The 11728-nt window shown below is 41.1% G+C and overlaps 1 protein-coding gene across 2 annotated transcripts in view; it reads left to right on the top strand.

Annotated features, from left to right (window-relative positions):
- Positions 1-367: 367 nt before the first annotated feature.
- The window catches only part of SPTLC3 (serine palmitoyltransferase long chain base subunit 3), a 149547-nt gene continuing 138186 nt past the window's right edge, over positions 368-11728 (top strand). The window contains exons 1-2 of one of the 2 annotated variants that reach the window (XM_072800056.1): positions 368-827; positions 1935-2090. In XM_072800056.1, the coding sequence (XP_072656157.1) occupies positions 2019-2090 (72 nt within the window). In that variant the 5' untranslated portion in view covers positions 368-827; positions 1935-2018. The remainder of the gene's footprint in view (positions 828-1934; positions 2091-11728) is intronic. The other variant, XM_072800055.1, reaches the window with a different exon arrangement.

The raw sequence follows: 11728 nt of genomic DNA, 5'->3' as shown, positions 1-11728 counted from the left end.
ATTTTAACCATTTTTAAGTGTACAGTTCAGTGGCATTAAGTACAATCACACTGTTGTGCAACCATCACCGACATCTATAGAACCAGCTGAAACTCTTGCCCAAGAAACAGTAACTTCCCATCTTCTCCTCCCTCCAGGCAGCCTTGGCAGCCGGTGCTGAATGCTATTTTACAGGAAGGGGGAAAAAAAAGTTGAGCATAGTTTACAGCCGAACATTGTAATTAGATACAGGAGGCAGGAGGGAGGGGGTGGAGGTAGACATAAATTCGGAACTGACTACATGTAGGAGACTGTGACTGTGCTGTGTGTGTGTGCGTGTGCGTGTGCGTGTGTGTGTGTGTGTGTGTCTTTAAACGATGCTCCACCTCCCAGCCCGCCTCCTCGCAGTTTGCCACAGGGTTTTGCAGTCTCCTGATTTCCTCATGCCCCCAGGAGCCCGCATGGGCAATCTTCTTTGTAGTTTCAGAAGGTTTGTTGCCCTGAAGGTCGCACTCTGAGTTGAGGAGTGCAAAAATAACCCCTTGTTTTGCCTTCCAAAGATCTGCCCCAAAGATAAGCTGTTGCTCTTCTGGAAAGCCTGACTGGTAGGATTCCTTCAGGGGTTCAGCCCAAAGTGCTTCCTTTCGTCCCCTCACCAGCTTCACTCACGATCAGAGCTTGCCCAGGACCTCTGGAGGAAAACCTGCTGGATTCCATCATCTCGCCCACAAATGGCTAATCCTGGAGGTGGTGCTGTTTGCAATGGGAATCTGCACAACCACGAGAAACAGAGTGACGGCTCACCAAGTGGAAACTGCGCGAAGAACGGGATAGTGAAAGAAGCCCAGGTAAGAGGCCAGGGCTCTGAACCACTTGGACAGTCCCTCTTTCTCTCTGATGCTGGTTGAGGCTGCCTGAACTGAGAGTCCTTTCCATGCAGGCTTTTAGGGGTTTTGACACTTCAGCTAATTACAAATGCCTGGCTACGAAAAAGTTGAAGTGTGGCTTAAGGGGGAGAACGTCTTCGCTGTACCAGAGCCTTCAACTCCCCGCAGCGCAAACAGACCCGCTGGACTCCTGCTTTCTGGTGGGCATTTGAGAGGGCACAGTGCTGAGTGCTCGGGCTCGGCTGACTTTCGGTGCATCAGACACTCGCAGCGGGCTGCTCTCATCAGGCTGCAGCAGGGAAAGAGGGGTGATAGTGGCTGTGCTGAGGTGACATGGTGGGGGCCGCATTTAGCCCCCCTCCCCCAGGAGAAATGCCTCTCTGGCTGAAAGGCGAATTCTTTGTAGTGTTTAGTGGAGCATTGTCATGGCTTACAGCTTGATTTGGGGCCAGAGTCCTTCTTTGAAACGACATCACAGGCATTCCTTTCTGAGACACTTCAGAAAGTGTGGCTTATTGTTGCACAGTGCACACAGGAACTCAACAGGCCTTTCATTGTTTTCCCATTTGATACTTTTTGCCTCACTTGGCTCTGACAGAATGTTTGATGGGGATGTGCTGAGGAGGAGGAGGAGGAGGAGGAGGAGGAACTTCAGAAATGCTGTCAGTGTATTCAAAGAGGGAGCCCCGGTGTACAAGGCACCTGTGAAAAGGCAGCGCCCTCCTCGCATAATGCCCTCTGCTAAAGCAGCAGGGATGAGCTCACCTGCTTCAGGAGCAAATTAGCATAGCCAAACAGGTAGCTTCACTCTTGGGAAATGAGGAGCTGGGCAGGGAACCCATGCAGTCCTGCATTACATATCCACCCCATAGGAACCAGCATCCACCCAGGGAAAAAGTTAGATTGTTTTAAGATCACCGGACAGGCCGAGCTGGCTGGGGGCCAGTCCACCATTCAGTGAATTAAATTCGTGCTCCCAGTTGGAAGAAATGGGTGGGGAGGGACACTCTGGAGCCCGGGGTGTGTGTGAAAAGGCTATGGTCCCAAAATGTGTTCCCCTCTTGACAGTAGGCGTTATGCTAAGCTTGGAAGCTTCCATCAAAAACCTCAGGCCTGGCCTCTCCCAGCTGAGCATCTGAAACCTACCACAATATGAAGAGAAAACATTCGACTCCTATCTTTCCCGTGAGGACAATCCTAATAATATCCACCATCTATTTGTCAGTAAGTGTTGATTTAGACTGCTAACCACCCAAAATGCTCCTGGCCCTTGAAATGCTGGAAACACTGGCCACACACCTGTTCACCCTCTTAACCAGTCTGACCCTGAGGCCTGTCAAGGAGCAGAAAAGGCCTTCAAAGTTCTTCTGTCTCTTTTACTTTATCTTGGTTTTGTAACCACCTTCTAGTCTCTGAGGTTGGAAAGTTAGCTCAATGGTTACAACCACCCCTAAGTAAGGATGAAACTCAAGATCCAAAAAATCCATTACTAAGTGCTCTTGTAAAACGGAAAATGTCCTTGAGCATCAAGGCCTCTGTTAGAGCAGCAGGAAATAAGAGGGCTACCGTTGCCTCTTCCAACAGCTCGCTCTGAAGGACTGTCCAGAACCTGTTTAGTTCAGATATATTTAGGTGTAACTAAATTGAAATTGGCTTCCACTGAAAGCTTCAGTTATGACTCGAAAAATATTTTCCAGAAAGAATAAACCGTGCTGAGCTTTTGGTGAGTAAGGCAGACAAGGGCCTGTTTTTCCCTCGTGGGTGATGTAGTCATCCTTAATGCATGATTGTGCATCACTAGGGTCAGTACATTTTGCTTTGGAGATCTTTAACCAACAGGTCTTAACCAAAAATCTTGCCACTTGCCAAGAGCAGTTCATAAAGGCTGACAGATATCCTGGGCCAGTAGTCCTCCCAACACGGTTCTGCCAGGCTCACGGTCCTATGAAGCAAGATGGAAGGTTCTCCCAGCTTCTCTCAATATCCTGTCATGCTTTCTCTTCTTGCTTCTTTGCAATCATACAACAATATCTCTGTTTCTTTTGTGTGTCATGGGACCCTGTAAGACTCGGAACAAAGGGTTCCTTGGCATAAAAAGGAATATGAAAATCACTGTGAGGAATCTCTCCGGAACCCACCTTCTCTTTGTTCTGGTGTAGTCTGGTTTCGACAGCCTAACACGAGTCCATCTCACTACCTCAGTGTCCAGTTTAGCCAGGGAGCAGAATCCTTCTGTGTGGATGATTTCTAGTTCCTTTCTGGAGTTTTTTTTTTTTTTTTTTTTTTTGGAGCTCCACCTTATTGTGTGCCGTCTTCTCTTTAAACCCCATATGACCCAAGGATGCACTAATTCTTGGTTTTCATCACTGATTACTTTTATTTGTTCACTTGTAATATGTCATCCTACCTCTTACTTCTGACAGACAGTGCCTCAGTAACAGAACACTCTTGTCTAAAGCATTTGTTCTCCTTCTTCATGAGCATATCCATATAAATGTTGGAAGGGCCCTTAATATCTTAATTCAAACTTGATATTTCCTATTGATTACTTAATCCCTGTAAAATTAATTGGGAATTACTACTCACATAATTGCTTTTTTACTCCCACTCATTATGTCTGACCTGGCCATACATTCATATTAAGAAAGCCTGAGGCTCGGGAGGTAGTCCTTGTGTCTTCATTGTTCTGAGTACTGCATCGCCTTCAAGTTATTTTTTTATGGGGTGGGGTCTGCATTTTTCCCTCATTACACTGATCCTATAGAATCAAGGAAAACTGTTGAACTTTTCTCTAACCATTCCTTTCCTATAAAACAAAAATATCCTGCAATTAGTTATTCTAATTCACTGAGTTCTTGACCTTGAATGTTATACTTTAAAACTGTAGTATAGACAGCCCTGAGAGGTAGTCACTCATCCCACCATCTATTCACTCACACATTAATATTTATTAAGAATCTGTTGTCCTTTGGACATATAAAGATGTACAAAAAGTGACAATTTAGCTATTAGGAGAAAGTTAAAATTTAATAATAAATACATTAAGTTAAATGATGGTACAGGACAAGAGCTGTCATAAAGCAATTATGAGTGAAGGACAAATGAGTGGTACAGATATTAAATATCAGAAGTTCAGAGAGGAGGACGATAATAGCATGTATCAGTGGGTGTGCTACGTATCAGGACTTAGCTAAACACTTTATGTAGAGACCTCCTGTACCCTCATTACAGCCCCATGAAGTGGTAGCATCATGCTCAATTTACAGGGGAAGAAACACAAGAGATTAAGGAACCTGTGCAGAATTATAAGCAGCATAGCCAGGGTTTGAACTGAAATTCATATTGCTCCAAAGCCAGTTCCCTTTCTACTACATTCTAAGAAACCTCAGGTTGGGGTGGCCAGTGATGGCTTTGTAGAGCAAGGAGGACTCATACTGAATCCGGAGACACTTGAAATGGTAGAACAAATGGGGAGTTTATTCCTGGGGGCTGAATGAGAGAAAGAAGGGAGAGGAGCCCCAGAAATGAATGTAAGCGTTTCTAGGTGAGGGCATGGGAGCATAGGTCACAGAGCATTCTAGAAAGGAAGAGGGGTAAAAGCAAAGGCCCTGAGGCATGATGGAGTGTGGAACATTTGAGAAACTTCTCTCAATTTAGTGAGGCTTCAGCATAAGAGGGAGAGGGAATGCCATGCTCAGGTGGTACTCGGTAAATGCTACATGAACGGGAAAGATTAAGCAGATTCATGAAAATCCTTCCTAGCTCTCTAACCATTGAATATGAGCTTCTGTACTCCTCACTTTTTCATATCCTTCTGTAGCCCACAATGTCCTGGTACATCTGCTTTTCTGTTACAATATAAACTCTAGACAGTGAGAACCATGACTTACAGTTTAATTGCACACAGTGGTAGCTGCCTGCCAGGCCCTTGTCAATATTTATGTCTGTTGGGCCCATCTAGGCTGCACACTGCTTGAAACGGAGGTCAATAATCTCACCAATTATTAAAAGAACTCATAAACTACAAGTCTTGGAGATCTCTTGCAACTGCTCTGAATGTTCATCCACTCTTGTCTTCCACGATCATTCTCTAGTACCTTTTGTTTTTTGTTTCTCATTTCCTTTAACAAATCCTCAATGTGACACCATGATCTCCTTAAACAGTCTCATTTCTTCATGGGCTCATCGTTCTAAAGCATTCCCACATGTCAGGTATTGCATCTATTCAGATAGGAATATTCTGACTCCATTTATAGTAGCTCACCAATTTGGCAGACAAGTAAATAAGTAATTATAATATTTAATGACAAGTTCTATAATAGATGTTGCAGTTATCTATTTCTGTGTAACAACAATGCCAACTACCCAAAATTCAATAGTTTTAAACAACTGCTGATGATTTCTGTGGGCTAAGAATTCAGGCAGGCTTGGTGTGGGGATGGTTGTCTGTGCTTCATGCTTCATATGATGTTTAATGAACATCCAATATGGACCCACTGAGACCTTGGAACTGGCTGTTGTCTGGGGAATCTTTTGTCTCCACAAGTATACCCTCTCCATGTGGTCTTTCAGTATCAACAGAGTAGTTCAAGTTTCTTTACATGAAGGCTGGCTTCCAAGAGAGTGAAAATGCAAACTGCACGTCCTCTTAAGGCTTAGGTTCATGCTTACTTCTACCACATTCTATTGTCACAAGGCCAGCCCAGATCCAAGGGGAAGGGAAATGGGCTCTGCTTCTTAATGGGGTGAGCTTGCAAAGTCACATTGCAGAAGGTTGTGAGGGATTGGAGGAATTATTGTGACCATCCTTGGAAACAATCCATCATAGCAGAGATCTATGAACCATATTTGGGAATACAGAGGAGTGGGCATCCTACCCAGGGTAGGAATGCAAAGAAGTCACTCTTGGCCTGACTCTGAAAGGCAGAGTAGCCAGGCACACAGTCATGGGAAGGCATTCTAACAGAAGGAAATATTCTTAGAAAGATACAAAACATTAAGACATGATGTGTTTGGTCATTGGAGATTGGGTAAATGAAACTAAGTTTAAAATGTTTAATGCAGGTAAATAGGTAATAAGCTTGTAAAAGTAGGTGGGATAAGATCATAAAATATCTTTGTCTTAGTTTAGGTTCCCCAAGAAATAGACTCAGACATAAGGATTTGAGCGCAAGAATTTTATTTGGGAGGTGAACTCAGGAATTAGGGGAAGGGTAAAGTGAGACATGGAAGAAAAGGAAGTCAATACATTCATGAACAGGTTATCTCTGTTGGTAACTAGGGCTCATATTTGGGGAGGGGGGGTAACTTGATGATGGTGTAGAGTATGCCTCAAAGTTGTCCCAACTAAGTCACAAGAAAAAAAGAGGTATATGTCACCTAACTCCTGTCCATCGACAGGAGGGATTCTCCCAGGAACATTAACCACAGAGCATTTCTAGCCTGACTACATATGGCTAAAGAAAGCCCTCAAACTAAGCTATCAGTGCTTACTGCAAGAAATCATCAGAATGCAAGGGGATCCAGATATAGCAACAGAAGTGTATAGTCACATATATTTGTAATGAGGGACCTTTGAAAAGAGGATCACCTTCAGATGTGGTTTTCTCAGGCTGTGTGGGTTTTATCTCTGGTGACTTTTAGAACATGGCTAATGGATTATATTTGGCCTAATGGACTAATCATCATGGATGATTAGATTATGCTATTAAGCAACATAAACAGAACCTCCTACTGTGGCTGGCAAGAGAGAAAACAAGAGAAGTATTGTCAGTGTTGAATATCATTGTCATGATTTTCTCCCTTTGCACTCAAAGAAAGTGAAAAAGTAGAAACTATGAAGAAAAATTTAGTGGATTTTACTACATAAGGAAAAACTAAAACTCTGTATGGGAAAAGATATAAAGAAAATGAATAAAAATCAATTGGAAAGTATAATTGAAGTAAAACCCCATTTACACTAACATCAGAAATGTTGTACTTGGGAATAGATGTAAAAAGTGAAAATCAATTTGAATTGAAAATCAGTTTTGAAGAGCAGCATTTAAATGCTGCTGAGAGACATAAAAGAAAACTGGAATAAGTGGAAAGTCATACAATCTTCATGGATAGGAAGACTCGATGGAAAAAATGTTAATTCTGCCTAAATTAATCCATAAATTTCATGTGAGCCCAATAAATGAAACAACATATTTTTTGAACCAGATGAATGACTTTTAAAATTTTGTGGAAAAATTAACAAGCAAGAATAAACAGCAAGTTTATGAAAAAGAATGACATTGAGAAGGAACCAGGACTACCAACTAACAAACCACGTTATGCAGTACAAGAATTAAAGTGTTTTTATACCAGCACAGGAAACACATAGATAAATATTATATTTAATTCTTAAAATCAGTCCATAATTGTGCTAAAAATATACATTTTTAATAATATTTGCCTGTAGAAACTATAACTATATTACACAGGAACCATAAAAGAAGAGGTTGAAAATTTGACTGCATAAAAAGTATTTCTGCGTGGCAACAGAACAAAAATAGCATCATAAAATAAGCAGAAGGCAAATTACAGACTGAGAAAAATGTTTGCATTCATGTCATGAAATGCAAATTTCTTAATATGTAAAAAACCTTTAGAAACCAATACAGAACATACAAAACCAAAGCAAAAAAAAAAAAAAAATAGGCCAAGATATGAAGAAAGTCCAAATGGAAATACAAAAGGTAAGAAATGGGAAGAGAAGAGCAGGGAAGTAAGGAACAGAAAGTAAAGGAATATGCTAGAATAAGTTTCCATGAGAAGGGAAAGAAAAGATGTTTTTTCATGTTGTGTCTATAAGGTACAAAAGCAAGTTGAAACTTAGTTGGAATAATCTAATTATTTTTATCACTTTGATAATAATAGTAAGGCTAATAAATAATATTATTGGTAACTGCTCCCTTCCAGGTACTTTTATAAAATTTGCCTCATTTAATTTTCATAATAATACTGCAAAATGGATTTTATGATCTGTGTTTGTATGGATGAGGAAATTGAGACTCTGAGAACACAAGTGACTTCCCAAGGTCACACAACTAGAAGTAAACTGGAACATAAACTCTAGATCATACCTTAGCCAATTTCTTTTTACTCCAACATGTTGCCCCAGACCCCACAGTATTATCTGCTTTACATAAAAATAAGCCTAGAAGCCTTTACTTTAAGAACTGAAAATAATTCCAGTTGCATAAGTTACCAAAGAAAAGGAAGAGGCTTATGCTTTCATTGTGACCACAAATATTCTAGAATACCATGCTCCCACTCCTAATACATATTGGCCAGTAGTTAAGAATCTTGGGAGGTAATCAAGAAAATAATAATTATGATAATCCCCAAATATTTCTTTAAATATTTATTTATTTTTTTAATTAATTAATTAATTAATTTATTTGAGTTCAGTTTGCCAACATATAGCATAACACCCAGTGCTCATCCTGCCAAGTGCTCCCCTTAGTGCCCATCACCCAGTCAGCCCAACCCCCCACCCACTTCCCCTTCCACTACCCCTTGTTCATTTCCCAGAGTTAGGTGTCTCTCATGTTTTGTCACCCTCACTGATATTTTCACTCATTTTCTCTCCTTTCCCTTGATTCCCTTTCACTAATTTTTATATTCCCCAAATGAATGAGACCATATAATGTTTGTCCTTCTCCGATTGACTTATTTCACTCAGCATAATACCCTCCAGTTCCATCCACGTCGAAGCAAATGGTGGGTATTTGTCGTTTCTAATGGCTGAGTAATACTCCATTGTATACATAGACCACATCTTTATCCATTCATCTTTCAATGGACACCGAGGCTCCTTCCACAGTGTGGCTATTGTGGACATTGCTGCTATAAACATCGGGGTGCAGGTATCCCAGCATTTCACTGCATCTGTATCTTTGGGGTAAATCCCCAGCAGTGCAATTGCTGGGTCGTAGGGCAGGTCTATTTTTAACTCTTTGAGGAGCCTCCACACAGTTTTCCAGAGTGGCTGCACCAGTTCACATTCCCACCAACACTGCAAGAGGGTTCCCCCTTCTCCACATCCACTCCAACATTTGTTGTTTCCTGTCTTGTTATTTTTCCCCATTCTCACTGGTGTGAGGTGGGATCTCATTGTGGTTTTGATTTGTATTTCCCTGATGGCCAGTGATGCGGAGCATTTTCTCATGTGCTTGTTGGCCATGTGTAGGTCTTCCTCTGTGAGATTTCTGTTCATGTCTTTTGCCCATTTCATGATTGGATTGTTTATTTGTTGTTGAGTTTAATAAGTTCTTTATAGATCTTGGATACTAGCCCTTTATCTGATAGGTCATTTGCAAATACCTTCTCCCATTCTGTAGGTTGTCTTTTAGTTTTGTGGACTGTTTCTTTTGCTGTGCAGAAGCTTTTTTTCTTGATGAGTCCCAATAATTCATTTTTCCTTTTGTTTCCCTTGCCTTCGTGGATGTATCTTGCAAGAAGTTGCTGTGGCCAAGTTCAAAAAGGGTGTTTCCTGTGTTCCCCTCTAGGATTTTGATGGATTCTTGTCTCACATTTAGATCCTTCATCCATTTTGAGTGTATCTTTGTGTATGGTGTAAGAGAATGGTCTAGTTTCCTTCTTCTGCATGTGGCTGTCCAATGTTCCCAGCACCATTTATTGAAGAGACTGTCTTTTTCCAGTGGATAGTCTTCCCTGCTTTGTCAAATACTAGTTGACCATAAAATTGATGGTTAAAGTCCATTTCTGGATTCTCTATTTTGTTCCATTGATCTATGTGTCTGTTTTTGTGCCAGTACCACACTGTCTTGATGATCACAGCTTTGTAGTACAACCTGAAATCTGGCATTGTGATGCCCCCAGCTATGGTTTTCTTTTTTAATATTCCCCTGGCTATTGGGGGCCTTTTCAGATTCCACACAAATCTTAAGATGATTTGTTCCAACTCTCTGAAGAAAGTCCATGGTATTTTTGATAGGGGTTGCATTGAATGTATAAATTGCACTGGGTAGCACTGACATTTTCACAATATTAATTCTTCCAACCCATGAGCATGGAATATTTTTCCATCTCTTTGTGTCTTCCTCAATTTCTTTCAGAAGTGTTCTGTAGTTTTTAGGGTATAGATCCTTTACCTCTTTGGTTAGGTTTATTCCTAGGTATCTTTTGCTTTTGGGTGCAATTGTAAATGGGATTGACTCCTTAATTTCTCTTCTGTCTCATTGTTAGTGTATAGGAATGCCACTGATTTCTGGGCATTGATTTTTGTATCCGGCCACACTGCCGAACTGCTGTATGAGTTCTATATTGAGTCTTTCTAAATGCCAGGCATCCTAAGTGCTTTGGATTCATCATCTCATGACATTCCTCTAAGGTATATACTATTACTATCAGACCTATTTTATTATTTTATTTTATTTTATTTTATTTTTTAAGATTTTAAAAATTTACTTATTTGAGAGAGAGAGCATGGGATTGGGGGAGCAGAGAAGGGCAGAGGGGAAGGGAAGGGACAAGCAGACTGCGCTGAGCCTAGAGCCTGCAAGGAGTCTATTCCATGATCCTGAGACTATGATCTGAGCTGAGATCAAGAGTTGGGTGCTTAACTAACTGAGCCACCCAGGTTCCCCTATCAGACCCATTTTAGAGGTCTGATAGAGGAAACAAAGTTTAAGTTAACTATGGTCATCAACTCATAAGTATCAATTCTGGTTTTTGAAACTAAGTTTGTCCAATTCTAGAACCGAAGTCCTTAGTCTACAGTGTTTCTCTAACTATAAGATATTAATAGAAATGGAATTCATACCTCCTCCCACAGCCAAGGGGCAAACTGACCTCAGCCTTGAAGGGCCAAGTCAGTGTGGGTTAAAGGTATTGTGAATTGTTTTTGCTTGATTTCCTTATTGTTTTTGATTAAAATTTAGCTTAGTTCCAAACTGTCACATACCAGAGCTTTCAATGTGCAATATAGTCCACTCATGGACACACTACATCAATGCACTGGCCACCCTCCACCCCACTCTTCACTTTAAACAACTCTGGATTTAAAGAAAATTGGCCTATGTAACTCTAAGTCATATGGACTCAGACTGAGCCCCAGATGGAGCTCTGGAGATAATTTAGTTTTCAGAAGTGTTCTCCAAGGGCACATGACCACCCTGAATAGACAGTTTACTTAACACAGGATTTCCTGGTAATAGTGACATCTTGGACATGTGATATGATAGATGGAGGATACTTGCAAATTCTTTAGGGTATTTCCCATTGAGAGATGGAATCTATTCCACTCCCTTTGAATCCAGGTTAGACCCAATGACTTACTTGGCCAATAGCGTAAGACAGAGGGAAAAATCTGGAATTTCTGAGATTAAGTTACAAGAAGCCTTGTGGCTTGAACCCAGTCCTCTTAGAACACTCACTCTTGGAATCCAGCCACCATGCTTGGGGAAAGCCTAAGCATCCCAAAGAGTAGCCCATGTAGAAAGAAACCAAGTGTCCTTGCTATGCCCTGGCTAAGATGCAGCACCAGCTTGTAGTTCATGTGAGTAAGCTATCTTGGAAGTGGGTCCTCCAGCCCCATTGCCTGTCTGCTCCCTACTGATACTTCATGCAGTATAGCTGTGTCGTCCCCACTGAGCCCTGCTCAATTATCGATTGCTGAGCAAACAAATATGTTTCAACTGTGGTGATGGTTTGTTAAGCAGCAGTAGATAAATGAGCATGTGGATATTCTATATCTTTAAAATACCTAGAAAAATCACTCTGTAATCTTACTTAATAACCATTTTCAGAGCTGCTAATTGCATCTTGAGGGAAGAGTTTGTTTGGGCCACCCATTTGCATCCATTCGGTGG

Source organism: Canis lupus, chromosome 26 (genome assembly GCF_048164855.1).
Source record: "Canis lupus baileyi chromosome 26, mCanLup2.hap1, whole genome shotgun sequence".
Taxonomy (NCBI): Eukaryota; Metazoa; Chordata; class Mammalia; order Carnivora; family Canidae; genus Canis; species Canis lupus.
Note: the sequence above shows the minus strand (reverse complement) of the source record. Positions and strands in the feature narration are given on the sequence as shown.